General features: G+C 51.0%; 4 protein-coding genes and 2 long non-coding RNA genes across 6 annotated transcripts; 4 read left to right on the top strand and 2 right to left on the bottom strand.

Moving 5' to 3' along the window:
- The first annotated feature begins 551 nt into the window (after positions 1 to 551).
- Positions 552 to 5,608, top strand: LOC115532778 (claudin-10). The gene is made up of 5 exons (XM_030342659.1): positions 552 to 1,037; positions 4,186 to 4,347; positions 4,490 to 4,571; positions 4,669 to 4,773; positions 4,892 to 5,608. Exons 1-5 carry the CDS (start codon positions 824 to 826, stop codon positions 5,049 to 5,051), a joined length of 723 nt encoding a protein of 240 aa, XP_030198519.1. The 5' UTR covers positions 552 to 823; the 3' UTR covers positions 5,052 to 5,608.
- Positions 5,609 to 5,868: 260 nt separating this feature from the next.
- On the top strand, positions 5,869 to 7,951 carry cldn10l2 (claudin 10-like 2). The gene is made up of 5 exons (XM_030342658.1): positions 5,869 to 6,308; positions 6,634 to 6,795; positions 6,888 to 6,975; positions 7,128 to 7,235; positions 7,527 to 7,951. The coding sequence occupies exons 1-5, from the start codon at positions 6,077 to 6,079 to the stop codon at positions 7,726 to 7,728; spliced, it is 792 nt and encodes a 263-aa protein (XP_030198518.1). The 5' UTR covers positions 5,869 to 6,076; the 3' UTR covers positions 7,729 to 7,951.
- Positions 7,952 to 8,353: 402 nt separating this feature from the next.
- LOC115532776 (claudin-10) lies at positions 8,354 to 11,310 on the top strand. The gene is made up of 5 exons (XM_030342657.1): positions 8,354 to 9,179; positions 9,737 to 9,898; positions 10,021 to 10,102; positions 10,388 to 10,495; positions 10,972 to 11,310. The coding sequence occupies exons 1-5, from the start codon at positions 8,843 to 8,845 to the stop codon at positions 11,174 to 11,176; spliced, it is 894 nt and encodes a 297-aa protein (XP_030198517.1). The 5' UTR covers positions 8,354 to 8,842; the 3' UTR covers positions 11,177 to 11,310.
- Positions 9,050 to 11,588, bottom strand: LOC115532780 (uncharacterized). Its single transcript, XR_003974117.1, has 3 exons — positions 11,437 to 11,588; positions 11,045 to 11,166; positions 9,050 to 9,177 (listed from the first exon to the last, which is right to left on the bottom strand). It is a non-coding gene; the product is annotated as an uncharacterized LOC115532780 (long non-coding RNA).
- Positions 11,589 to 11,637: 49 nt separating this feature from the next.
- dnajc3a (DnaJ (Hsp40) homolog, subfamily C, member 3a) lies at positions 11,638 to 26,914 on the top strand. Its single transcript, XM_030342656.1, has 12 exons — positions 11,638 to 11,913; positions 12,412 to 12,522; positions 13,207 to 13,331; positions 13,883 to 13,957; positions 15,988 to 16,140; positions 17,334 to 17,515; positions 18,458 to 18,577; positions 19,167 to 19,272; positions 20,868 to 20,988; positions 24,116 to 24,248; positions 24,606 to 24,754; positions 26,085 to 26,914. Exons 1-12 carry the CDS (start codon positions 11,835 to 11,837, stop codon positions 26,255 to 26,257), a joined length of 1,527 nt encoding a protein of 508 aa, XP_030198516.1. The 5' UTR covers positions 11,638 to 11,834; the 3' UTR covers positions 26,258 to 26,914.
- Positions 17,546 to 18,288, bottom strand: LOC115532779 (uncharacterized). The gene is made up of 3 exons (XR_003974116.1): positions 18,176 to 18,288; positions 17,788 to 17,892; positions 17,546 to 17,740 (listed from the first exon to the last, which is right to left on the bottom strand). It is a non-coding gene; the product is annotated as an uncharacterized LOC115532779 (long non-coding RNA).
- Positions 26,915 to 27,071: the final 157 nt, after the last annotated feature.

Below are 27,071 nucleotides of genomic sequence, written 5' to 3'. Positions count from 1 at the left end.
GGACCTGTCCGTCACTCGGTCAACGGCTTTTCTGTTTCTTTGACATCTTTAGTTTTTCTGTAGTGTGCTTCGTTCTCTTTTTTTAGTTTTTATTTAATTTTATTTGTGTGTTTTTTTCAATTCAATTTAATTTATTAAACGATTTAAATAATTGTACAGGCACAATGGGTGTGGCAATAAGTCCCGCCTGCTAAGTTGCCGTTTACTTTGTTCGTCTTTTCTAAATTACGACTATTTCTTCACACTTTTCAATGGGGTTATTTCAATATTGTTTGGAGCGATTGACAAAAAATGAAAATGTAGGCCTATGTGGCGCGCTATGGAAACGAAACATGTCATCCACCAACAGTGTCACGGTTCAGCCTAATGTCAAATTCAGTCAACACACTAGGGGAATGGATGACCCAGTATTGAACTTTGTCACTATGCCTCTTCTATCCAGGATTAGTAATTACTCCACTATTATTTTCATGTTAATATCACACCAGGCCTTCCTTTTCTTGCCCAAAAACGACGCACACAACCCAACATGAGACACAAAATGCCTATCCCAAAAGCTTCTCCCATTGAATGGCTAACCCTGCGCCCCAGGTGTCAGACAGCACAGCCCATAAGCACCTTGGTTCCTCACTTAGCAGCGACCAGTACAAGGCGAGATTCCCTCCGTGTCAATCATCTCAGGCGGGACACATGTTATAACTACACGGTGTCGTGTCGTTTACACGCCTGGCGCACGTTTTACCGCTCGTGATTTTCCATACGTGCCGCAGGGGCTATAGGCTCTCCCACACGCACGCGCGGATCGACGTCGGGACGCCACTCGATGTCAGGGGTGCAGATCCTGGCGCTCCTGGGGGGCCTGGTGGGACTGGGGGCCACCATCGGGGCCACGGTGTCCAACGAGTGGAGGGTGACCAGCAGGGCCTCCTCTGTCATCACCGCCACCTGGGTCCTCCAGGGACTCTGGAACAACTGTGCCGGGAACGCTCTCGGAGCGCTGCACTGCCGGCCGCACCACACCCTGCTGAAGCTGGACGGTAGGAGCACTGGGGTCCGACTGGGAGGCCAGGATGTAGGACTACTGGGGTCTGACTGGGAGGACAGGATGTAGGACTACTGGGGTCTGGGAGGACAGGATGTAGGACTACTGGGGTCTGACTGGGAGGACAGGATGTAGGACTACTGGGGTCTGACTGGGAGGACAGGATGTAGGACTACCGGGGTCTGACTGGGAGGACAGGATGTAGGACTACTGGGGTCCGAATGGGAGGACAGGATGTAGGACTACTGGGGGCCTGACTGGGAGGACAGGATGTAGGACTACTGGGGTCTGGGAGGACAGGATGTGGGACTACTGGGGTCTGACTGGGAGGACAGGATGTAGGACTACTGGGGTCCGACTGGGAGGACAGGATGTAGGACTACTGGGGTCTGGGAGGACAGGATGTGGGACTACTGGGGTCTGACTGGGAGGACAGGATGTAGGACTACTGGGGTCTGACTGGGAGGACAGGATGTAGGACTACTGGGGTCTGGGAGGACAGGATGTGGGACTACTGGGGTCTGACTGGGAGGACAGGATGTAGGACTACTGGGGTCTGACTGGGAGGACCGGATGTAGGACTACTGGGGTCTGGGAGGACAGGATGTAGGACTACTGGGGACTGGGAGGACAGGATGTGGGACTACTGGGGTCTGACCGGGTGGAACGTGACCTACTCCCTGGAGCTGGAGGAAAGGGGCTTACTGATGCTGGGAACAACGTGATCTTCTCCCTGTTGTTGGTCTGAGATAGTGAGGGGAGATTTGTGTTGCGTTGTCGTTGCTGGGTTGTAAATGTTGGAGAGTTTTCATCGTATTCTTTGGAAAGGTCACATTGTTGTTGTTTTTTTTTGTTTTTTTATTGCTGTTGAAGTTCACAGTGTAATTACATGTTACCAGCAAGTTATCGTTGTGTTTTTTTATACCGTCTGTAAACTATATTTATAAGAGTGTTATAACATCCTATGGAATCCATTGATGAAAAATGATCACCTTTTCACATTTATACATATGGCTTACAAACGGGAGTATCTTATAATACTGAACTAGATATACTAATAAATATGCATTGCATCCAAATTTGATTGGTTTGTTGCAAGGTTTATTTAGATTTATTATGTTACATAAAATAAGACATTGGATCATAGCAATGATTCATCTCAAAGCTGATGGTTGACTGTAGTAAATGTGTACTTCTGTTGAACCATTGTGTTTTATTCAAATGAGACTTGAGCTGTTAGACATTTTTGGTGTTTGAGTTTTCAAATTCCAACTATAAAATGTACACCTTATATTGTTGAATCAAAGCTCCCGTAATGCAACATGAATGTAGTGATGAAATGTAAAAAAAATAAAAAAAATACAACGGCAGAAACAAAACTAGACCAGACGACAGGAAATTAATTATTAATGTGAATCAATTAAGTCTGACAAACTGTAAAAACGGCAAATGTACCACTATAAGGGGTCGAGTGCTGAGTGCTCACGATGTAGTTTATAGTGAATGATTGAAACACGGATTGGAGGCTTAATATCCCTAACAATCCACAGTGTGTTAATATTATGTTCAACAACAGTTTATATTTGATGAAAGTGTGACTATAACTTTCATAAAGTATTATAATCTCAAGTAGTAGTTCACATTTGATGTATACCATAGAATCTATGGAACACATAATAAATCATAGAGCATATATGGCATAGATGCTGTATGATTCAATCTGAAACGTGTCATATTATTTATTATTCACCTTGATTTGATCGTAGCCAAAAGCAACCACAAGATGGTGCCCTTCGTGAGTTTACATAAATATAAATCATTCAATGTTCAATAACTTCTTTTCACGTTTCCACTTTGGTGTGTAGCCTGTGACCGCTTCCTCTGTGGCGTGTTCAGTGTTTCATCTCGTTACTCAGCGCTGGGTTAATCTCTGCATGGTTGTTACAACAGACCGTGTGTGAGAAAGCTGGTTAATATATCACCACTGCCATGGCTCTTAAGGTCCCTAACAAAGGTTCCGCTTTACGTAATGTCAGGTTGACCCTCAATGAAAACATGCTGTTGTTCATTCATAATGTTCATCCATAATTGGGAGTGGGTGGAGGAACTGAATATAGGATACGTGTTTAGCTACAAACCCCTCCCCACAGAATATACCCGGCCACAGCCACTATTGGCCATCGATTGCAGAACATCTATTTAGAATATCTGAGGGGAGTCTGGAGCCCGTCTGTATCTCCAGCAGAGCGCGGAGCCTCCCACCAGAGGACCTGGTCTCTGCCGCTAGATCAGGTAACTCCGGGGCACTCACAATGAGGGGCACGGCGACACAGAGCCTGGGCTTTATCCTGAGCTCCTTCGGCTGGGTCCTGACCTCCCCCAGCGTCGCCACGGACTACTGGGAGGTGTCCTCTGACGACGGGACGCTCATCACCACGGCAACCTCCTGGTCCAACCTGTGGAAAACATGCGATTCGACACCTCGCCTCCGCGCCGGGGCTGGCCGCTCGGCCGGTCCGCCTGTTCTCAGATTCTGATCACCCACTTCGTTTTTGTTGGCTGCTTTAGGTTGATTATTCTACAAATCGGGTTTCTATATAATTATTGTGTCCCTTGTTTTGTACAGATAAGCCCATTTTCTTTCGACTGTATTAATGTGTAATTACTTTCATAGTCCTAATCTTTACAGTCCGATGATGACCCACGCAGGTCCACACAAGCTTTTGTTATCGTAACCTCCTGACCCGACAGAATGTTAGACAAAGTTGAATAGGAATCACTCTTGATGTCCTTCAGAACCGTTTGACTTCCTTCTAAACGGGTCACTGTGTTTAGCCTTTTGGCACCTTGGAGATATCTGCCTCAGGGTGTTTCACGGTTCACTGGGTCAGGGGTTCACAGGACTCACCACAAGGGTCCAGATCAAGGGTGGAAGTCACCCTCAGAGAAACTTACTCCAAAATACACTGATGGTCATTGCTAACATGTTGTCTTCTGCTTTGCATGCAAATGTCTCAGTCACTGGTTGACCTCGTACAACGACCGGGCGGGGGAACCTATGTGATGACCATGTGGAGATCTTATGGATCACTCCCAACACGACGGTGGTCATAACACCGTCGTGTTATGACTTCTCTCTGCAGGCTACGTCCAGGCTTGCAGAGGATTGATGGTGGCAGCTGTGTGCCTGGGGTTCTTTGGCTCGGTGTTCGTCCTTGTTGGGATGAAATGCACAACCATCGGAGGAACTGACAAGAGCAAAGCCCGGCTGGCCTGCGTCGGTGGTGTAAACTTCATCGTAAGCGGTGAGCACACACGGGGCTGAACATGGTGTGGGTCCAATCCAGCAGCCCTTAAATCAGAGTCTCAACAAGGCTCCCCAGGCCTGCATCACACAGCTCCCCCTAACCCTGTTCTCTCCTCCTCCTCATATCGTCCTCGCCGCAGGGCTGTGCTCGCTCTCAGCGTGCTCTCTGTACGCTCACTGGATCACCGCAGAGTTTTTCGACCCCGTGTCGGTGTCTCAGAAGTGAGTTCACGGTCAGAGCCATCAGCATCAACGCACACTTTGAGCGATTCTTTCGAAAGCGCCGTAACCCCGCCGTTGTGTGGCTGTGTGCGTCCAGGTACGAGATGGGGGCCGCGCTCTTCGTTGGCTGGGGGGGGGCCCTCCTGTGTCTGGCCGGAGGGGTGACGCTCTTCTTCTCCAGTGTGGGCTCCTGCACCGACAGGTTTGTTGGTGGAGCACGTCACGCCGCTGAATGGTTTTGACCGGCCGTCCATTCTGACGAAGGTACGGGCGATGGTCTCACCGCGTGTCGGTTGAGTCCCTGCGTTGTGTCTCCGCAGGCGGCCCCAGTCCAGGTACGTCTACAAAGGGGCGGGGACTCAGTCCCATGTGACGTCGGCCACCCGGGAGCCCCTGAGGCCGGCCGGCCAGAGGCCCCCCCACCCCAAGGGCAGCACCTCCTCCGGCACCAAGAACTTTGACAAGAGCGTCTACGTGTGAGAGGAGCCCACCACTTTAAGGGGGTTCTTTACTTTAAAACTTTTTTTTTAAACAATTAAATTGTGATTTTTTTTTTGGAATGTGAAAACACATTTGATAGTTAAAGTGTGAAACACTTTCATGACATTCGGATGACGATAGCTGCTGTCGATTTGCATATTGTGGTCCAATATTGTACATACGTAAGATACGTATGTAATATAGTTTACTCTCTAATCGTTTTCTAGATGCAGTACTTTTCTAGAAGACGGCTTTCTCAAATAGTTCCTTTGTTCTTTTCTATAGGGTCACCGTAAATTTTTATACACATTTACTTTATTCTAACAACTTTATTCTATAACATTATTCGTGTACAATGAGAAATAACTTAATATAGTGAAGGAGAAATATACTGAATGTTTTTATAAATGTTGAGGGTTGTGTGCGAATAGAAATAAAAGGAAACCTTTTCAAAGGTGCGTGTACGTATGGATGTTCTTTCAGCCATGTTCTAAGGACAGACATAGGGAGTGCTTCCTGTGGTGTCCAAGTGAATAAAGGAGCAATTTATATCAAAACTGCTGAGAAACAATTTCAAATTCCTCTCCATCCCTACGGAGAGACCCTCTCCATTAGAGTAGCATTACATCACGTATAACACAAACCCCTGGTGCGGTGCGGTTGGTGAGAATGAAGCAGACCCATGGATGGCGGGCCTGTGGCGTGTCGGCCTCGCGTCTCCGAGTTGACTGTCAACACGGTGGTTGCTGACACACCGCCCACATCAACACAGGGCACACTGCGCAAACACACCCGTCACCCCCACTCACCCTCTCACCCTGCCCGCCTGGAGAGGTGCACCAGCCAGGCTCACCGCGCCGGCCCCTCCTCGCCATTCGGTCGATGCCTCGCTCTGCCCCGCCCAGGTGAGACCGAGACAGAGCGCCCCAGAGGAGCCTTTCCTTTTTGCTTTATCGTCTCAACGTCCGTCTCCTGTTGAACCACCTCGGAGCGAGGGACGGAGGGACAGGAGGACCCCGGCGGCCATGAGGAAACGTCTGGTCCAAGTGTTTGGCTTCCTGGCCTCGTCGCTGGGCTGGCTGTTTGTGCTGGTCACCATGGCCATGGACTTCTGGAGGATCAGCCAGATCGGCGGGCAGGGCGGGTCCTGGATCATCAAGGTGGCGTGGTACTGGTCCAACCTGTGGAAGGACTGCTACACCGACTCCACCGCCGTCACCAACTGCAGGGACTACCCCGTCCTCTGGTCCGTGGCCGGTGAGTGCTGCCGTGCGGACGATGCTAGTTTAACGGCTGTGTTCATCGTGGGTAGACAAATGCCTTCTATTAATGGGGACAGACAAACATGTGATCGTAAAGTGTAGCCCCATAACTTAATGGTGTCTGTGGGGACCTCCCACGATATAAAGAGGAAATCGTGTAAGTTACCGAAAGATCATCAAGAAAAATGGTTCACAAAGAGGCGTACTCCCCAATGTTTGTAGTGTTCCTTGAGTTATCGCTAACGTGTTTATACATGAATTCTGCCGTTTGCATTGGAAGGAAAGCTGAGCTGTAAGCCGTGTTTCCCCCCCCCTCCCAGCCTACGTCCAGGGGGTGCGAGGCCTCCTGATGTGTGGGCTGACTCTCGGGTTCTTCGGGGTCGTTTGCTGCTTCGCCGGTATGGAGTGCACCTACATCGGTGGAGCGACTAAGACCAAGGACAAATTTCTTCTAGCCGGGTCTGTGTTTCATTTCGTCGGAGGTAAGGACGGCTCATGCTTACTTCGTTCAACACGGAATCACAACAGCCTGCGCCATTTTGTGATAACAGAACAAATGTGTTTCTTTGATCAGGTGTGTCTGACATCGCGGGATACTGCCTGTACATCAACCGAGTGGCCAGGAACGCTTTTACTTTGAATCTACAACCAGGAGCCCTGAGGTATGCTTTACTCTACTGCTGCTGGAAGGCCTTTAGCAAGCACTAAAGCCCAACACATAACTCCAGCGAGGTGGAAGGCAGGGAGCCATTGTGCATTGTGTTGTATATTTTGTGTGATGTGTCGACTTTAATTGCAACAACCTTTATTGCAGGTATGACCTTGGAAACCCCATATTCCTTGGATTGGTGGGCAGCTTCCTCATACTGTTTGGGGCCATCCTTTACGCCATCACAGTCTTTAGAGTGGTCTGCCCTAAGAGGTAATCTATGACGGACTTATGCTTCACTATCTTAGATTGTTAACTTCATTCATGAAGTTAACGATCAGTGCAGGGACATTGATCACTCAGTCTCAGGTTCCTGTGTGTGTGTGTGTGTGTGTGTGTGTGTGTGTGTGTGTGTGTGTGTGTGTGTGTGTGTGTGTGTGTGTGTGTGTGTGTGTGTGTGTGTGTTTGAGTGTTTGTCTTTGGGTATGTATGCGTAAACAAGTGTGCCGGTGTCCCTGAGCAAACATAGACTCTGACACCCTGACTCTGCCCGGTCGTCGACAGGACGGAGAACGTCAACGTGTACGGGACCAGGACGTACATGGCGCCAGGGACCCGAGGCAGGAGCCTGTACACGGGCTACTACAGACCCTCCCGGGTCCAGGGGGGGACTTACTACGGCCAGGGACGCTCCAACAGCTCCAGGGTCTCCAACCTCTCCCGGACCACCCCCGAGAGACTGTCCCAGAGAGACGCCTTCGTCTAGTGGCAGCCGCTGGGAGGCCTCCTGACGCCGGTAGAGAGACGGGGATCGAGGTCTCATCATGTACATTTGTAAAGATAAACTTTTGCTTTGATGCACGTGTCGATTTTGATACCCTTCTATGTTAACTTTTGTGGATACAGTTATTCTGGCTCTGGTTAGGATGTTTAAGGTTGGAAGTCTTTGTGATGTTTGTCAACCTAATAAAAAAATTATGTTACACATGTATTGGCTCGTGTTCTCATTTACATATGATATATGTAGCACGTGATCGAAGATAAGGACAACTTTTCCTGTCTATTGCAAGTGTTTTATTGGCAACATAAAATTATGCTCTTTGAATTCTATCAGAACCAAACATTGTAGGCTGAAACTGATTTCAATAGAAGAGCAACAAAAGTAACAAATATAGAATATGTGAAAAGCTGCTACTTACAAATCTATGAACACTACATTGAGTTTGTCACAAGTGAAGTTATTTTATTCACTATTTTACATTATTATTATTGCATATAATTACAAAAGTCCTATTGAAACATTGGTTGAAAAGTATTGGACGAAGGGTCAAATGTACACGAAACTGAGTGACTCATGCTGGCAGGCTGGGGTTTGTCCCAACACCAAACACTGAGTGGTAACCAGTGTGACCTTTAGAGATGAAGCCAAACATCTAATGGAAAATATACAATGTGCCCATGTTTGTGTTTACGTGCTTATATCTGTGTGTTTGTGTGGGTGTATGTGTGTGTGTGTGTGTGTGTCTGAGAGGGTGTGTGTGTGTGTGTGTGTGTGTGTGTGTGTGTGTGTGTGTGTGTGTGTGTGTGTGTGTGTGTGTGTGTGTGTGTGTGTGTGGGTATGTATTTTTCGTTTATGTCTGTGTCTGTGTCTGAAAGTGTGTGGGTGTGTTTGAGTGTGAGCGTGTGTGAGTGCGTGTGTATGAACCCCCATCTAGAATGTGTGTATTGCTATTTGGAGGGTGAGAGGGTAAACAGGCCTTGATGTGGGTGCAACTTGGGTGCTACTTGTTGTCAGGTGTGTGTGTGTGCGTGTGCGCGTGCATGCGTGCGTGCGTTTGGTGTGAGTGGACGGGCAGGCGTAGCTGTAATCCTAAACCTCTATGTGTGTGTACAGTGGGTTCAGTCGGTGGAGGAGACAGCAGCACTGTCTTCAGGCCCTTGCTGTGTCTCATTCCCTCTGTCGGCGCGCACAGAGGAGCCCCGCAGCCATGAACCGCACCGTGGTGATGTACATGGAGATGGGCTGCTTCGTGGTGTGTGTGTTCGGGTGGATCCTGGTGTGCTCCACCATGCCCACGGAGATCTGGACCTGGTCCGAGGTGGACAGCATCGTGCTGACCACCTCAAACTACTTCTCCAACCTCTGGAAGGACTGCATCTCCGACTCCACGGGGGTCTCCGACTGCAAGGGGATCCCGTCGCTGCTGGCGCTGAACTGTGAGTAAACCAGAGGTCAGAGGTCAGCTGGGGAAGGGCATCTCGCTCCGGGCGTGTTCCCATCACACGACGGAAGGCCGGGAATGGGGGAAGCTCCAAATGAGCGTTGTTGACGAGAGAGAGAGAGAGAGAGGGAGAGAGAGAGAGAGAGAGAGAGAGAGAGAGAGAGAGAGAGAGAGAGAGAGAGAGAGAGAGAGAGAGAGAGAGAGAGAGAGAGAGAGAGACTGACATTTGTTTGGTGGTGAGAGAGAGAGAGAGAGTGAGGGCCGTTTGAGAGAGGGAAGTCTGTTTCCGTTACATGTTTTCGGTATTGCTTTATCTAATTCCTCATCAAAACTCCATATTTATTCTCCTTGTCGTCGTTATTATTGTTGCTATGTTGTTGTTCTCGCTCTGTTGACTGACATAGCTCATGGGAAAGAAGGGAAACTGCGTGGCGGTTAACCGGGACAACTCTGCACCTCAGAACCGTCGGTCAGCCTAGACCAGGGACGTGTTTTGGGGATGAATCAAACGTTAAAGCGCACACATGAGACCACGTCTGTTCCTCCAACCAGGGGACATCCACATGTGCCGCGCGCTGATCATCATCTCCATCATCCTGGCCTTCTTCGGCTCCGTCCTCCTCCTGGTGGGGATGAAGTGCACCAAGATCGGAGGCTCCGAGATCGCCAACGCCAGGGTCACGTTCGCTGCCGGGATGAACTACCTCATCTCAGGTCAGCATGTCGTCCGGGTTCCTCGTGTCCTTTTGTCTTAAACATTACGCTGTCGTTGTGTCAACTGTCACAACGTCCATCTCCGGTTTGATCATTTTTTCTCGGGAACGCTATCCCTGTAGGTCTGTGCTCCATGGTGGCCTTCTCCTTCTACGGGAACAAAATACGATCGGAATTCCAAGACCCGAACTTCAGAGCTCAAAAGTATGTGATAAATGCGTCCGTTTGAGCGCCATCCCTTGATTGAATGGCGGTTATCAGTGGCTATCAGCCCCTTAGCTATGGGTTAGCAGAGAGCTACTCTACTCTATCACCCAGTAGCTTCTGTTCTCATCTGTTTATCTATATGATAACGATACCAGGCATCAAACAACTTACATTTAGAGACTGCCTTAGTCATCGTGGTCAACACGTTGTCGTTTTAAAAAGGTGCAACAGGTGCGTGTTGAATGTTTAACACCTCGGCCCGCTGGTACAACCCCCCTGCAGGTTTGAGATCGGAGTGGGCGTGTTCATCGGCTGGGCAGGCTCCACCCTATTGGTCGTCGGAGGTCTGCTGATCAGCATCTTCTCTGGGATGGAGGGATGCCAGTCGAGGTACAGTGAAGGCCCACAGTCGAACACATGGCTCCTCTCGTTCAACCCGTAGACTAGTTCATGTTATCAGCGTTATGAGCTGGCAGTGTAGGTTATAAGAGTACACAGTTGCTCAAGTATTTCTAAAGTTCAGATTACAAGGGCACATATCTTCTGGTGTCTACACGTCCTTTAGACTCAAACTGTTCTTCAATCTTTCTTTGTTTTATAGCACCTAAGGAATAGTTACCAGCCCCTACAGCTCACTCCTGTTATTGTTTAGTCGCTGGTCAGGTCCTATTTCCAAAGTGTTATACAATATCGGCAAAGGTGTCTGCTCTATCTCCCCTTCCCTTATACTGACGAGGACTGAAGCATTACCTAAACCTTTGCCTCAATCGTACCTTCCCTCATATCTCAGTGTATTCAACCTGGATAGATAAAGGTTTCGTTCAGCCCAGAACGGTACGTCTAACACCAACTACACCCCCATACAGCTCCAAGGCCAAAGGTGTCCCTGACTACAGCGTCCCTGTGGACTACAGAGCTATCTCGGGCAAGGGGACCTACATCTCGTCTATAGGCTCAGCGGGGGACCTGGGGGGGAAGTCCTCCCAGGGTAGCAGTGAAGGAGGCAGGGCCAGCAAAGCCTCCTCTGTTACCAGGAGCAGCAAGACGTACTCCTCCAACGCCTATGTGTGACCAGGAGATGAACACAATGTTAAAGTTTGTTTTAGATTGTATTCCGTTGCCTGTGTATTTATTGTATATATCCTGCTCTGTTTTTAGATATCGGCGAATAAAAGTCAAGTAAATAATAAAGAATGTTACTATTATTATTGATGTTGTGTGTACTTATGTATATTAGCCATTGTGTAAAGCCTACTTCGATCCTGCAATCCTACCAATAAAATAATGCCATGTGTAGAATACACTATGATGACATATTACATCATACTTACTACAGCTGTCTTTTCCGGTAGCGATTCTTATTAAATTTCTCTCGAATCCCCTGTGGAGGAAACTATCTTTGTTTATTCAAGTTAATTTGCATCGAAACAACCCAGTGATGTGGCCCCCGTTCTGACAGGGCTGTCGTGGCCCCTCTCCGTTGATCCACGCCTGGGGGGCGGGGCCTCCCGATCGCTCAGCCAATCGGCGCCCCCCACGACCGGCCGTGTGCATTGTGTTGGGTCTTCGATGTCTTGCATAGGGAAGTGGTGCTACCTCAAACCGCTGTAGCTGTCACCCCATGTCACTGTCAGGATCGTTCCTAACCCCAGTTCAACAAGGTGAAAGCTGTGATTAAAGAAGACGAAAAAGAGCAGGAGGAGGAAGAAGAAGAAGGAGATTCTGAATCATGGTCTCCATGAGCTCTATGCAGCACATTCTGACCTACATCCCCTACGCTCTGGTGCTGATCGACCTCCGCTATGAAGGTAGGTGAAGCTTGGTTCTCTGTTGACCCTCTCTGCCTTGGCTCGTTTGGGAAGTTACACTTTGTGTATTTGGGTTTGGATCGTGGTCCCTGTGTTTCAGACCGTCCTGTCTGAACTTGGGGAGCAGCAGGAGACGTGCTAACTCAGGCTAACTCCAGCTAACTCCAGCTAGCTCGCTGTCAGGGTTTCTGCCAGCAGGAAAAATGCTTTTGCTTCTTGGTTTGGAGAACATAGTCTCTTATCCAGGGCTACATTCTCGATGTGTTCTGCTTATTTCTAGGTAGATACGGAATACAGACTTACTGAAGAGGACCTGAGGTCCTGAGGTAGCCGGGTGGATCATTAAACACAAGGCGTACTTCCACTTTCACCTGCTGTTGTGTTGTTGTTCAGTGGTCGGTCGAGTATTACTTTTCAGCTTTGAAGCCAAGGGTGGATCACAAGGGTTCCCTGTGCATCTGACTCAAGTCCTGCTTCTCACTGCTGTTTGTCCCCCAGGAGTGAACTGTGACACGGACGGGAGTGTGGAGAGTCACCTGGCGATGGGGAAGAAGCTCCTGGCGGCGGGACAGCTGGCTGATGCTCTCTCACACTTCCACGCTGCTGTTGGTAAGGGACAACATGCCACCACTCACCTGTTATGAACACTTTAATAGGGCTGGTACAGCAGAATGCATGTCTGGGCGGTACTCATACATATTGATAGGACTCCAGAGAATTGTCCTACCGTTACATCCTTATGTAAAGATGAATAAACTGTAACATGGGCTAGTGAAAGCTTGGTTGTGCCATGTCTTAGATGAAGATTGTACTGGAAATGCTGGGGTAGTTTAAACATCAAGAGTCCCCTAAATAACGGATTATTTCACGGATAAATAAAGAAAGACAGAAAAACCATGACTAAATACATTAAGACTTTCTCTTCTAACATTTGCCCAATGCTCCTATGCTTCCAAAATGGAAACGGTCATTGCAATGTCATGTTGCGGTGTAAAAGCCCTATATGGATACATGCGTCTGTGTGTATGTGGTCCTGTGTATCTTAATCTAGATTCAAATTTCCATGTTTGAGGGTTTGATTCTACTGAGGCCAATAATGTGTGTATTCACAGTACTGTAAGACGCTTTGGAATAAAACGTCCGCCAAACGTGAGCTTGTGACCTTATACTGCTGCGCTATCTTGACCCACTCGGAAAATAGATTTGAATCTCAAGGAACTTCCTGGTTTGATAAAGGTAAAATAAAAAGTATATTTATGAATGCACATTCTGATGTACACATTACCCCCATAGATGGAGATCCACAGAACTACATGTCGTTCTACAGGAGAGCCACGGTGTACCTGGCCATGGGCAAGTCCAAGTCCGCCCTGCCGGACCTCAGCCGGGTCATCGAGCTGAAGCCCGACTTCACATCGGTGAGTCCGACATGTGGAAAGTCATTTGAATCAGGCTCAGCCCGACCAGTTTATTCAAATGCTGAGGCGGCCAGAGTTCTCCCTGAGCGAGTGTGGGAGTATCCTTAGTGGGAAGGGCTGTGGGCTACAGCTGACAACGTGGCGCGCCTCAATCTTTACGCCATCTGCGTATTATCAGTTTATTTATCAATTCTTTATGAGTTCAATCAAGGTTGATCCGTGGTTGTGTTTTTTTTTTACGTTTTTTTTTTCTCTCTTTACAATATCCAATCACATCAAAAGTCGCGCACAGCTTTCCATTCGGTAGTGTGCATCACCCAGAGAGGCAGTGACCCACTAACTAAAGTTAGTGGGTCTAAACTTAGTGGGTCACGGGAATATTTAAAGAACCGCACTCATCCGGCCTGCTCCGGGTCTCTGCTGTCCTACCAGAGGGAGTTCACAAACCAGCTTAATGTTGCGTAATCCAAACACTGGGAACACTGGGGAGGATGTCAGCTGTGATCTGTGGTAACACATGCTGGGCTGTGTGTTGTTGTTGTCTCCAACAGGCCAGGCTGCAGAGAGGGAACCTGCTGCTGAAACAGGGGAACCTGGACGAGGCCGAGAGCGACTTTAAGAGAGTGGTGAGTGTTGGGGGACACGAGGGTCAATCCGTGTCAACACTAGTACACAGACGAAGGCTGAGGAAGGGAAGTGTGGAACCACCGCCCACCAGGAGGTGTCACTGTTGGACTGTAGGAAGGTTCTGACGCTGGGTAAATCTTTATCTTCTGTCGTGATTTCTCATGAGTCCCAACGTGTGTGTGGAGGGTTTGTTAATACAGATTCTGTATAGACAAGAGCTTTGAACTAATTAGAATAACTGAATATTTGCTTTGATTACTAGTTTCAGGGTATTGAAAATAAGGAACATTGCTCTTAACTGGAGCAAAGTCAAACCAAAGTGTATGGTTCTTGGTGTAATTCCTCATAAAAGATGGGAAATATTCCATCTAATTATTTTTTAAAGCCCAGATATAACCCTGCTCCCATCTTTGTAGTCCGAAACCTTCAAGCATTGTAGTCTCTTTGATGGCTCTTCATTATTCCGGTTACTGCAACTCCCAGGCTTGCAGTGGGTCAGCAGAGGCCAGCTCTCCACCATAACTCCCCCACTGATGTCCTCCTAATGCTTCCCCTCCACTCTGAGTGTCTCCCTCAAAGGGGGCGCCTTGACTTAGTGCTCCGCTCTAACTTAGTGATTCACTCTGCGTCCGCGCCGACGCGCTGCTGCCAACGCAAGGCCGCCGCCGCCAACGCCACTGAACACACTGAATGACTGGCGTTCGAACGGACGCACAGCGGAAAGGAGCCATTGAAAAGGTGTTCGGCGGTCCAGCTCCGGCGGGTTTAGAGAGAAGAACGCGCTGACACACGCTTAACCTTCGCATTCTCCCCCGCCTGCAGGTCACGTTGTAAGCGGTTAGCGCTGTGTGTGTGTGTGTGTGTGTGTGTGTGTGTGTGTGTGTGTGTGTGTGTGTGTGTGTGTGTGTGTGTGTGTGTGTGTGTGTGTGTGTGTGTGTGTGTGTGTGTGTGTGTGTGTGTGTGTGTGAGGGAGTGTGAGAAAGCTTTAGGATTCAAATCAACCGTCTGCCAATGGCCCTGAAGCCTGGCCGATAGCGATCTCTCCTCGCGGCTTCTTTCGCAGCCGTATCTCGTGGGTACGATGCCCGGGGGCGTAGCAGCAGGGGGCGCTGGTCCAGTGCTCTCCCCCCGCCGGCCCGGCTAGCAGCGAACACGCACAGGGCGGCCGGCTCTATGGCTTAAAGAAACAGATAAGGAGGGCCGTTAGCAGAGATGGCTCCTGTGAATACGCTGACCTTTATTACGGCTGTGGTCGTGGTGCTGTAAGCTGCAGCTGAAGGGATCGGCTCTCCCTTTTAGAGGTTTCAGAGTCGGCGTAGCGTCTTCATCCCCGACCCCGATGGAGTCCAGTACAGGCAGGAGAGCGCGATCGCGGTGCACTCCCCCCCACTTTGAAGCCCGGCCTCCTCCTCTCTCTGTCTTTGTCCGCCCTGTTTTCTAAACCTCTCCCGGCACGAATGGATCCACTCTCGCCCGACCGCCGGTGTCATGAAACACGGCCTCTCTCCCTAATGGAGGCTCAGGGGCTAAACCCTGGTTGCCCCTGGGTACACCTCGTGGTGCCGTGGGTTTGAATCCGACCCATGCCGCATGTCATCCACTCTCTCACACTTACGTAACGCCGCGTGCGTCCACACTGTACACGTCCGTCCACGGATCTTATTGACCTTGCATGGGGCGCTCTCCAAATGCATTTCCGGGTCAATCCTTTCCGGCGGCTCCATGGCCTGCGTCAAGAAGTTATCCGGCCGTTAAATATATTTTTAAAGAAATGTGCTATAGTTAGGATTGTTTTAGTCACCTGTTGTTTGTGTCATCTTTTGTATTTATATCCACACATGGGCTTTGTAGCGGGAAGCGATTTGATTGGCTGCAGTATGCGTCTACAAAGACTAGTCCCCCATACGTCAGACGCGCCCTCGGTCATCCGTCGACGGACGCATGTAGTGTGAACAAGGCGTGTGAGACAGAGTCTTCCTGTTCCTGTCGTAAAGACGCACGCCCTTCCTAAAAGCCGTCCCTCCCGCAGCTCCACTCGCACCCGACGGCCCAGGAGCAGACGGAGGCCCACGGACAGCTGATCAGAGCGGACGAGATCCAGCGGCTCCTGGCCCAGGCGAAGGCCGCCTTCAGTGCCAAGGACTACCCAGGCGCCGCCGCCATGCTGGACACCATCATCGAGGTGTGTGTGTGTCTGTGTGGGTGTGGGGGTTCGTTGGAGGGTGCGTTTGTGGGTGGCATATTTTCTTGATGGAGAAATCCGTCAATCATAGGAGGGTTCATAGTCACTTAAAGATGAAAAGGGAACATTGATACATATTTTCTGCTGGTTTTGCCTCCTCTCAATGATTGGGTATGATTTTTCATAATTCACTTTTTGTGTACGTTGTTTTAAGTTGTATTAATGTACCACATGTCGAATGGATTCACCCACTAATGGGGAATATTGTGAACTGGGGCTGTTTCCCAATGTGAAGGAAGTATGCTCCAAGGCTGCCCTTTGAAGGACGCTCCGTCATAGAACGCCGACGAGCACTGTTCAGATGTTGAGGACACTCGGAAATCCGCGCCCTTTATTTTTGAGAATTCCGAGATTTTTCAAGGATCCACCGATGGATCCTCAACGAGCCAGAATACCCACAATCCTTTGCGTTCACACGCTGCGCGGGATATTTTAAAATCGTGTATAGAAAGCAATACACATTGCTTTACACAAGTGAAGTTATTTGAACGATTCAGAAATATTTTGTGCCGTATTGCTTTCTATAGATTAATCATGTCAATGCAAAAAATGTACCTGTGCGATTTCTTTCAAACGTTTTTGCAACGTAATGATGGGCTATATTTTGCATTGATTGATTTGTTTTAATATGTAAGTAGGTGGTGTTTAATCAAAGTACTGTCGCCAATAACAATTACAACAATTAAAATATTAAAATATTTAACACTGGAGCAATATTTAAAAAGCGGAAGCGGAACGCTTCCACACTAGCAAGTCGTTCCAGACTCTGAACGCTACAAACACTAGGCGGCACTCTAGCCTCATCTCATCAGGACGCGACTCGCAAGGAAGTGTTCTAGCAAGGCTGCAGCCTTCGCTTTGGGAAGCAGCCTGGGTTTCGCCCAGTGTGAGGTTAGTTTAGAGCAGGGTTTTGTAAAATGATTGTTGATCCAGTTGGTGCGTGTGTGAGTGTGAACACCGAGAAGACGTGAGTTCTCTCAGTGTGCGGTCGGGGTCTCGACACGGACGCACTGAGACGGTCTTCTGGGTCTCGAGGTGAACCGGTTTCAGAGTCCCTGGTTGACCTTCGATGCCTACTGGGAGCCTGTTGACAGCCCCTCTGACGGTCTGCGTGCCCCCCCCCCCCCCCCCAGACCTGCGTGTGGGACGTGGGCAGCAGGGAGACGCGGGCCGAGTGCTTCATCCAGATGGGGGAGAACGGGAAGGCCATCAGCGACCTCAAGGCCACCTCTAAGCTGAGGAGTGACAACACCAAGGCCTTCCTGCAGCTCAGCATCATCTACTACCACCTGGGAGACCACGAGATGTCCCTCACGTAAGAACCTTAGAACACCACCATGGAGACCACGAGATGTCCCTCACGTAAGAACCTTAGAACATCACCATGGAGACCACGAGATGTCCCTCACGTAAGAACCTTAGAACATCACCATGGAGACCACGAGATGGCCCTCACGTAAGAACCTTAGAACATCACCATGGAGACCACGAGATGTCCCTCACGTAAGAACCTTAGAACATCAGTCCCTCACGTAAGAACCTTAGAACATCACCATGGAGACCACGAGATGTCCTTCACGTAAGAACCTTAGAACATCAGTCCCTCACGTAAGAACCTTAGAACATCACCATGGAGACCACGAGATGTCCCTCACGTAAGAACCTTAGAACATCAGTCCCTCACGTAAGAACCTTAGAACATCAGTCCCTCACGTTAGAACCTTTAGAACATCCGTCCCTCATGTTAGAACCTTAGAACATCAGTCCCTCATGTTAGAACCTTAGAACATCAGTCCCTCACATTAGAACCTTTAGAACATCCGTCCCTCATGTTAGAACCTTAGAACATCAGTCCCTCATGTTAGAACCTTAGAACATCAGTCCCTCACGTTAGAACCTTTAGAACATCCGTCCCTCATGTTAGAGCCTTTGGAACATCACCATGGAGACCACGAGATGTCCCTCACGTAAGAACCTTAGAACATCACCTGAGACAATGAGATAACCTTTATAACATCACCTGAGACCCCAACATGTTCCTCACGTAATAACCTTTATAACATCACCTGAGAACACGAGATGTCCCTCACCTAACCTTTACAACATCACCTGAGACATGGACATGTCCCACACATAATAACATCACCTGAGACCAGGACCTCCCTACACTGTAGAAACATTGCGCCGCTCAACAGTTGGGTTGGTACCATGAATGAACCCTGAGACTGTAGCTCCGCCCCTGCTCTTTGATTGGCAGGGAGGTGAGGGAGTGCCTGAAGCTGGACCCCGACCACAAGCAGTGCTACGCCCACTACAAGAAGGTCAAGAAGCTCAACAAGCAGATCATGTCTGCAGAGTCGCTCATCCAGGACGAGAGGTACGCCCGTCAGAGAGAGAGAGAGAGAGAGAGAGAGAGAGAGAGAGAGAGAGAGAGAGAGAGAGAGAGAGAGAGAGAGAGAGAGAGAGAGAGAGAGAGAGAGAGAGAGAGAGAGAGAGAGAGAGAGAGAGAGAGAGAGAGAGGGGGGGGGGGGAGAGAGGGAGGGAGAGAGAGAGGATAATATTGTGTGTGATTGGGGGTTAGGTAGTAAACGAGCGTGTTTTGGGGTTAGGTGGTGAGCGAGCATGTGTTTGGGGCTACGTTGTAATGGGGTGTGCGTTGGGGGTTAGGTTGTAATGGGGTGTGTGTTGGGGGCTAGGTGGTAATGGGGTGTGTGTTGGGGGCTAGGTTGTAATGGGGTGTGTGTTGGGGGTTAGGTGGTAATGGGGTGTGTGTTGGGGGCTAGGTGGTAATGGGGTGTGTGTTGGGGGCTAGGTGGTAATGGGGTGTGTGTTGGGGGCTAGGTGGTAATGGGGTGTGTGTCGGGGGCTAGGTGGTAATGGGGTGTGTGTTGGGGGCTAGGTGGTAATGGGGTGTGTGTTGGGGGCTAGGTGGTGTAACCTCTCCGTCTCTTCTCCCTGACCTCCAGGTACGAAGAGGCGGTGAGTAAGTACGAGGCGGTGATGGAGACGGAGCCCAACGTACCGCAGTTCTCCCACAACGCCAAGGAGCGCATCTGCCACGCCCTGGCACAGGTAGGACCTCCACCTCCCTCTCAACCTCCCCCTCCACCTCCCTCTCAACCTCCCCCTCCACCTCCCTCTCAACCTCCCCCTCCACCTCCCTCTCAACCTCCCCCTCCACCTCCCCATCGACCCACCTCCCCCTCCACCTCCCTCTCCACCTCCCTCTCAACCTCCCCCTCCACCTCCCTCTCAACCTCCCCCTCCACCTCCCTCTCAACCTCCCCCTCCACCTCCCCATCGACCCACCTCCCCCTCCTCCTCCCCCTCCACCTCCCTCTCAACCTCCCCCTCCACCTCCCTCTCAACCTCCCCCTCCACCTCCCCATCGACCGACCGACGGACGCCACCACCTCGACCTCCTCCTCCACCCACCGACCGACAGACGCCACCACCTCGACCTCCTCCTCCACCCACCGACAGACAGATGCCACCACCTCCACCCCAGCCGTGACGCAGCACCGACTCCCTGACGTAGATAAACGACACGTTTGGTGTGGCTGGTGTCCCACTAGCCTGGTGGTGCGACGGGCGTCCTTCGAGCTGTGTGGTGGAACAATGAAGGCTGTTCGGCCCGTCTGTCTGGTTCATGTTGAGTTGTTACTGGATCCTTTATTTAACCAGGATAGTCTCATTCTACCAGAGAGACCTAGCCAAGATTGACAGCAGTACACAGTTGCAACATTAAACACAATACAAACCACAAGTTCAATACGAAGTGCGATTGTGAAGTGCATTAATTATTGACTGAAACATTTGCAGTTTCCAATGGAGTCCGACTTCAAACCCTTAGCAACAGCTTTAAGCTCTCTGGAGTCACTCGGTCCTGAGGCTTGAGCTGCTGCTGCACGTTATTCCAGGAAGGCGTTGCAAAAAAACCTTTTTGGAGTTGGTTTGGATCGATATTCCTCCGGTGTTTCCACAGAGCGGTCCTCATTCTAACCGTCCCTCCGACCGCGCCCCCAGATCCGGTCCGCTGCACGCCGGCACAAAGCGCCATGGCAGTATCCCACCGCACGGGGAGAAGGAACGGCGCTATTCCATCAATTACTCTCTGGAAAAGTCCCACACGTTGTTTTTCTCGCTGCCAGAGTTACAACCCAGAGTAGTGTCCCGGCTACCCGGAGAATCCTATTTTTAGCCGCCGTTTCACACTGAATAAAATGCATGAGACGTCCCGTCACATCAGCGGGGACACACGACCACGGCGGGACGGACCCGGGACACGATGTCCAGTGAAACGATGTCCTATTTATTGACGTGTGTGTGTGTGTGTGTGTGTGTGTGTGTGTGTGTGTGTGTGTGTGTGTGTGTGTGTGTGTGTGTGTGTGTGTGTGTGTGTGTGTGTGTGTGTGTGTGTGTGTGTGTGTGTGTGTGTGAGGGCGTCTGTGTGTGTGTGCGTGTGAGGGCGTCTGTGTGTGTGTGCGTGTGCGTGTGAGGGCGTCTGTGTGTGTGTGTGTGCGTGTGCGTGTGAGGGCGTCTGTGTGCGTGTGCGTGTGAGGGCATCTGTATGAGTGTGTGTGTGTGTATGAACCTCCATCTAGACTGTCTGTGTTGCCATTGGAGGGTGAGAGGGTAAACACTCGTGTATGGTCTCCGTCTCTCAGGCGCAGCTTCCTGGCCGAGCCATCCCCGTGTGCAGCGAGGTGCTGGAGGCGGAGCCGGAGAACGCGGGCGCGCTGAAGGACCGCGCCGAGGCCTACATCCAGGACGAGCAGTACGAAGAAGGTAGGAGCCGGTCGGGACCTCCACCTCCTCCACCTCCTCCACCACCAACCTCCTCTCAGGGGGTCCACCCCCGTGGGCCTCTGGGGGTCAGCGTGGAGCGCGACCCGGGGTCCACCGTGGCACTAAGATCAAAGTTTAAAGGGGACACATTACACATAACAGGTGTGTCTGATCACGAATCACAAGTGGGCGTGTCCACCTAGATGTATGACGGATAGATAGATAGATGTATGACAGTCCAGGGGGTAGGCTGGTAGACTGATCTATCCAGCACACATCTAGGTGGACAAAACGGCTTGTGACGGCGAATCACACCCCAATCACACCTGGTGGTATATTATATCACCTTTAAACAATGTCAACTTTGACCTCTCAAAGCGCATCCAATCAGAGACGGCGGTTCTCCGGGTCTAGAACCAGAGGTTCTAAAACCAACAGAATCTCAACGCCAACCTCTGTCTTCAGTTCTGAGCCTGCAGACCTTCCAGGGTCTTAAGAGATGGAGATCCCCGCTGGGTTCCTCTACTGTGGCCGTCGTTATTTCCTGGCCTTGCTTTCTGGACAGCCGGGTGTCACACGATGAGATTGGACCAGCTGCTTTTTTTGGTATACGGGGGATATACGGGGGGGCCCCTTATTTGCGCATTTACTCAGGGTCACAGATTTCTGCATCGGGAAAACGACCCAAGCAGAGCTGTACTCATGAATACAACTAGAGTGCACCACAGCTCTCTCTACCAACGTTTACAGTGTTGTTGCCTCAACAACACTGTTCTTTTGTAACATTGTGTGTCCCCTAGCCTCGTGGAACCCTTCAAATACTCATGTTTGCGTTTAAGAAAACGCTGTTCGGAAAACTAAAGTGCCAAGTGAAGCTCTTTGCTCCCGCCAAATCCGGTTGGCTGGAGAAAAAGCCTTTGTTAGACCTTTCTCTCCATCTTTTGTCATACTTTGCTCTTTCTCATACGAAACGGTTTCGATTGGACATTTTGCGGCCATTGCTTCATCACAAGCTGGAAGCCCCTTCCCTGGGCTCTCATTGATCCTACTGCTTTATGTTTTTTGGGAGAGTCTTTCAGCGGGCTGCTGTACAGGCCGGTCTGCAGCGGGGAGGAGAACGGGAACAGGGGGCTCAGATCGGACCCGGCAGGAATCTATTGGGTTTAAAGTAAGCACATCCTGGCTGATCTACAGCTGCCCTGCCTCACAGCTACCAGTTAAGCACAGATGCTCATTCATCAAACACACAGCCAGTCCTTGGCAGGCTCTCTCTCTCTCTCTCTATCGCGCGCTCTCCCTTGCTCTCTCTCTCGCACGCTCGGCCCAAGGTTAAGAATTCAGATCTGTTTTCTGCGTCGGTCTGCCTCGTGATGGTTTCTGCTGAACATCACAAGAATAATACGAATGATGTTGGTTTTATAACGAATGGAGGGAGCTGCCAGTGTTCAGACAAAGAGCAGACGGGTGGTCTCCCACTGCATGATTTAATTAAGAATTCCTTATTTTTTTATTTAAATGGGAGATGATTCATTATCCAGAAGATATAAAGGATTCTTCCTAAAAATATGGATCTAGAAGGTGCATTTCAGCACATATTTGGGATTGACCCCGTTGTTCGCGGTGATTTATCGTGTGTTCGATGAGGTGCCGCCGACATTATGAATTATTAGGACTGGAATGTGTGCAGGAATGCACCACATTGCTGAAGCTAATGTGCAGTGTGCATCTCTTCCCCCAACTCGGTTTGTTTTCTGCCGTTTCTCCGTTGCCACGGTGATTTATGTCACCCTCATCGAATCCTCGTCTTATGACTGCGCTCGCCAAGTCATTCCTTTCTTATCATTTGCTCGTATTAATATGATGCTGGAGCTGGTGTCTGGGTTAGGTCAGACCACACTGGGTTAGGGTCAGACGACCACTGTGTGGACCAGGGTGTGTCTGGGTCAGACCAGGGTGTGTCTGGCTCAGGCCAGGGTGTGTCTGGCTCAGGCCAGGGTGTGTCTGGGTCAGGCCAGGGTGTGTCTGGGTCAGGCCAGGGTGTGTCTGGCTCAGACCAGGGTGTGTCTGGCTCAGACCAGGGTGTGTCTGGCTCAGGCCCTGGGTGTTTGTAATGTTTCCCCAGCACTCTCTCAGGGAGGGGGGGGTCTGACCTGATCGCCCCCTCAGACACACGACCAGACTAACCAATGGGGTCGATGTGTCTCCTCAGAGGGTTTAGACCCCGCCTCCCGGGTCGCCTTAACCCCGCTTTACTGCAGGAGCTGCGAGACCAAACACAATCAGCCAACGATCGGTGATAAAAGACCACCGCTGGAGCAGGGGGGGCCCGGGGGGGAGGGGGGCGGGGCCGTCATTAACACACATTATGAGGTGTGGGCGTGACGCTGCCCGGCGGGGGGGAGAGGGGGGGGGGGGGGCGGGGGGGACGACGAGGGATCTCACGCAGGCTTTTAAGCTGTCAGAACACATTGGCGACGGCGTCCTGTGTGTGTGTGTGTGTGTGTGTGTGTGTGTGTGTGTGTGTGTGTGTGTGTGTGTGTGTGTGTGTGTGTGTGTGTGTGTGTGTGTGTGTGTGTGTGTGTGTGTGTGTGTGTGTGTGTGTGTTCTTTGTCACACACACACTTCAGTACACATCGCAGGGTAAACACATCTTGAAGAGGATGGCAGAACTTGGCAGGCGAGGGGAGGGGGGGGGGACTGAGCAGAGGGGGGGGACTGAGCAGAGGGGGTGACGGGGGGGGGGGACTGAGCAGAGGGGGGGACGGGGACAGATGAAGGGATGAGGCGTGTTGAGTCATGGCCACACATCTCTTCATCTCCACCATCCTATAATGAATGAATGAATGACAGCCCTGACTCGTGTTGTTCATAACGAAAGACCAATGCTCTGTCATCCCCGATGGCTAGAGAGCTGCTCTGTAGCCACTTAGCTTCAATTCAGAATGGGAGGACCGATTCATGACGGCATCAGGGAGGGGAGTTGATAGGGGGGGGGGGGTACGGGACCGAGGGGTACGGGGGTGGGTTTGTTGCTCCTCCTCCTCCTCCTCCTCCTCCTCCTCCTCCTCCTCCTCCACCTCCTTCTCCACCTCCTCCTCCTCACCCCCCTCCCTCTGTTCCCTCTCAGCCATCGGGGACTACGAGGAGGCCGAGAAGCACAGCGAGAACGACCGGCAGGTGAAGGAGGGGCTGGAGCGCGCCAAGAAGCTGCTCAAGCAGTCCAAGAAGAGGGACTACTACAAGATCCTGGGAGTCAAGAGGTAGGTGGGGGGGGGGGGGGGGGGCAGATCTCCTCCTGGGTGGAGGCTAGGCGGTTCTTTGGGTCTTGGTTGTCACGGTGATTGGCTGATCGGCCCATGTGACCACAGAAATCCCTGTCACAGTCATCTAAAGAATTAGAGAAAATCTGTATTTTCTTTTTATGAACTATGTCACGATACACGGTGCCTCTGAGAACCAATAGACGTGTTTTATCTGCTGTAGTATCACCCTCCATCCACGTCCTTTATTCTGGTATTTCACCATCACAGACCAAACACCAGGTTATGAACCCAAACCCCCCCCCCCCCCCCCCCGTGTTGATGTGACTAACCCCCCCCCCCCGGTCTGCCTCTCAGGACGGCCCAGAAGAAGGAGATCATCAAGGCCTACAGGAAGATGGCGCAGCAGTGGCACCCCGACAACTTCATGGACGCCGCGGACAAGAAGAAGGCCGAGAAGAGGTTCATCGACATCGCCCAGGCTAAGGAGGTGCTCACAGACCCCGGTAAGACCCCCACACCCTGGCCCAGGCTAAGGAGGTGCTCACAGACCCCGGTACGTTAACCTATTATGGCCCAGGGTACAGGAAGTGCTCATCCCCCCGGGACATGTACCCCGGTACGGGCTGGGCTGGACCCTTCTGATCTCAGAGTTCACTTCCTGTCTCAGTCTGGCCTCCGGCCCGTTGACGGCCACTCCCAAAAAGGCCCAACAACGGCAGAACCAATCAGAGCTGGGGGGCGGGAGCTCAGCCGCTGGACTCAAGAACCAACGGCGACGCCCGAGGAAAGTGTAGCCAACGAGGGAGCGGATTAAATAGCTTAATTAGTCATCTAATGAATCTGATGGAGTGATTCTGAGCAGTGTGTGTCGTCGGACGGAGGACTCGTTAACTCTGATATCTGTCCGGTCCCTCGGGGCCGGACGGGGATAGCCATCTTGTCTGGCGCGCTGCCGTCGCCGCGGTGAATTTCAGCGGGTCTCTGGAGGCCCCCCCCCCTCTGCCGCCGTCGGTGCGGGGCGAGGGGGGGGTGTGACCGGCGGTGACACCAGCGCTGCCTCAGCGCTGCCTCAGCGTCCCGGTCTTGCTCCCATCCCGGGGGTTGTGTTCCCGTCCCGGGGGTAGTGTTCCCGTCCCGGGGGTAGTGTTCCCGTCCCGGGGGTTGTGTTCCCGTCCCGGGGGTTGTGTTCCCGTCCCGGGGGTTGTGTTCCCGTCCTCCGACCAGCCCCTCAGTCCTCCTCTTTGATCGATTTATCGATGGATTACCGTTATTATAGGATTTATAACATTACTAATCTATCGATTAGTGTTGTTATGGGATGTATAACATTACACGTTGTCAAAGCCCTTAAGGGTTCGGTCTTGAATTTGAAAAACTAAAGTTTTCAGTTCGTAATGATCTTTTGAACAGAAAGGCAACCGAATAGTTCCAATTCTGAGGCGCTGCGCAGCAAATACTTGCTTATTATTTGCTCATCGCCCAAAGAATGTTACATTTTGGTGGTAGTGGGGTGAAATATAAAAAAAAAAAGTACGCTATGAGTAACGTGTATCATTCTGTTGCTCCACATTCTGTTACTTGCTTCCCGGTAGCTCTGGCTTGATGTGCACGTGTACTGGCATGCGCGCACGTGTGCGTACAAGTGTCTGCGTGCATCCGTGTGTGTGTGTGTGTGTGTGTGTGTGTGTGTGTGTGTGTGTGTGTGTGTGTGTGTGTGTGTGTGTGTGTGTGTGTGTGTGTGTGTGTGTGTGTGTGTGTGTGTGTGTGTGTGTGTGTGTGTGTGTGTGTGAGGGCTGCAGCAGTCACACGCCTCCTCTCCGTTTGTTCCCCCAGAGATGAGAGCGAAGTTCGACCAGGGGGAGGACCCCATGGACCCGGAGACCCAGCAGGGCGCCCACCAGAACCAGCACTTCCACCAGGGCTTCCAGGGCTTCAACCCCTTCAGCTCCGGGGGCGGCGGGGGCGGGGGCGGGGGCCCCTTCAGCTTCAAGTTCGGCTTCAACTGATGACGACCGGAAGCCAATCAAAGCTCCAGAAACTGTCCCCTGGCGCCGGCCAGCGCCTCGACCCTTCCTCCTCCTCCTCCTCCTCCCCGCTCTACGGGGGACCCCCCCTGGCCAGCAGAACGTGGCCCCTCCTCCTCCTCGCTCTACGGGGGACCCCCCCTGGCCAGCAGAACGTGGCTCCTCCTCCTCTTCCTCCTCCTCCTCCTCCTTCGCCCCCGGCCCCCCCCCTGGCCCGCAGAACGCCAGTTAAACCCAACTGCATCACTTTTAATGAGCACCCAGGGAGTGGTGTGTGATCCAGGGCCGTCCTGAAGAAGACGCGTCCGCGTTACGGAACAACGGAACCTTTGGAGTCCGCGCGGCGGCAGCGAGGGAAGGAACATCTGTTGCTATGCTAACAATTGATCGGCCGTGTTTTATGAAGCTTTCATCTGCAGGGAATTTCACAAAGAGTAAAATATTAATTCTGAAGGAACGCCGCATCCGGTCGGTGCATTGCGGTCCTGAAATTCCCCCTTCCATTCTCGGATACTTGTTCTGAAATGTACAGAGCTACATGTATTATGTACATAGGAACTATTTTTAAGAGGAATGGATTTTTTTTCTGAGATGTAAATAAAGATCTATTTATGCAGAGATCACGAGTGTTGTGTTAAACGCGCGTAGCTCTGACTTTTTTGACAGTGGTGGTGGTGGTTTCTTAATCAAGGAAGCTGTCTAACCCCATTTTTGCAGTGAATTATTGATGCTGCAAACGATCCTAGTTGGTTGTTTTCACAGCGCAACTCCTTACTTCCTCCTGAATCTCCGTCCT

Source organism: Gadus morhua, chromosome 20, assembly GCF_902167405.1.
Source record: "Gadus morhua chromosome 20, gadMor3.0, whole genome shotgun sequence".
Lineage (NCBI taxonomy): Eukaryota > Metazoa > Chordata > Actinopteri > Gadiformes > Gadidae > Gadus > Gadus morhua.
The sequence above is the reverse complement of the archived record's forward strand: the minus strand, read 5'-3'. Positions and strand labels throughout refer to the sequence as shown.

What these genes read in the sequence shown, in the direction of transcription:
- dnajc3a (XM_030342656.1), top strand. Translation starts at nt 11,835, where the DNA reads ATGGTCTCCATGAGCTCTATGCAGCACATTCTGACCTACATCCCCTAC. An exon ending in AAGATCCTGGGAGTCAAGAG is followed by an intron (nt 24,249 to 24,605) that starts GTAGGTGGGGGG and finishes TCTGCCTCTCAG; the next exon opens with GACGGCCCAGAAGAAGGAGA. An exon ending in GGAGGTGCTCACAGACCCCG is followed by an intron (nt 24,755 to 26,084) that starts GTAAGACCCCCA and finishes TTGTTCCCCCAG; the next exon opens with AGATGAGAGCGAAGTTCGAC.
- LOC115532776 (XM_030342657.1), top strand. Translation starts at nt 8,843, where the DNA reads ATGTGTGTGTACAGTGGGTTCAGTCGGTGGAGGAGACAGCAGCACTGT. An exon ending in GATGAACTACCTCATCTCAG is followed by an intron (nt 9,899 to 10,020) that starts GTCAGCATGTCG and finishes CTATCCCTGTAG; the next exon opens with GTCTGTGCTCCATGGTGGCC. An exon ending in ATGGAGGGATGCCAGTCGAG is followed by an intron (nt 10,496 to 10,971) that starts GTACAGTGAAGG and finishes ACCCCCATACAG; the next exon opens with CTCCAAGGCCAAAGGTGTCC.
- cldn10l2 (XM_030342658.1), top strand. Translation starts at nt 6,077, where the DNA reads ATGAGGAAACGTCTGGTCCAAGTGTTTGGCTTCCTGGCCTCGTCGCTG. An exon ending in CGTCCTCTGGTCCGTGGCCG is followed by an intron (nt 6,309 to 6,633) that starts GTGAGTGCTGCC and finishes CCCCCCTCCCAG; the next exon opens with CCTACGTCCAGGGGGTGCGA. An exon ending in CTACAACCAGGAGCCCTGAG is followed by an intron (nt 6,976 to 7,127) that starts GTATGCTTTACT and finishes CCTTTATTGCAG; the next exon opens with GTATGACCTTGGAAACCCCA.
- LOC115532778 (XM_030342659.1), top strand. Translation starts at nt 824, where the DNA reads ATGTCAGGGGTGCAGATCCTGGCGCTCCTGGGGGGCCTGGTGGGACTG. An exon ending in CACCCTGCTGAAGCTGGACG is followed by an intron (nt 1,038 to 4,185) that starts GTAGGAGCACTG and finishes TTCTCTCTGCAG; the next exon opens with GCTACGTCCAGGCTTGCAGA. An exon ending in GTGGGCTCCTGCACCGACAG is followed by an intron (nt 4,774 to 4,891) that starts GTTTGTTGGTGG and finishes GTGTCTCCGCAG; the next exon opens with GCGGCCCCAGTCCAGGTACG.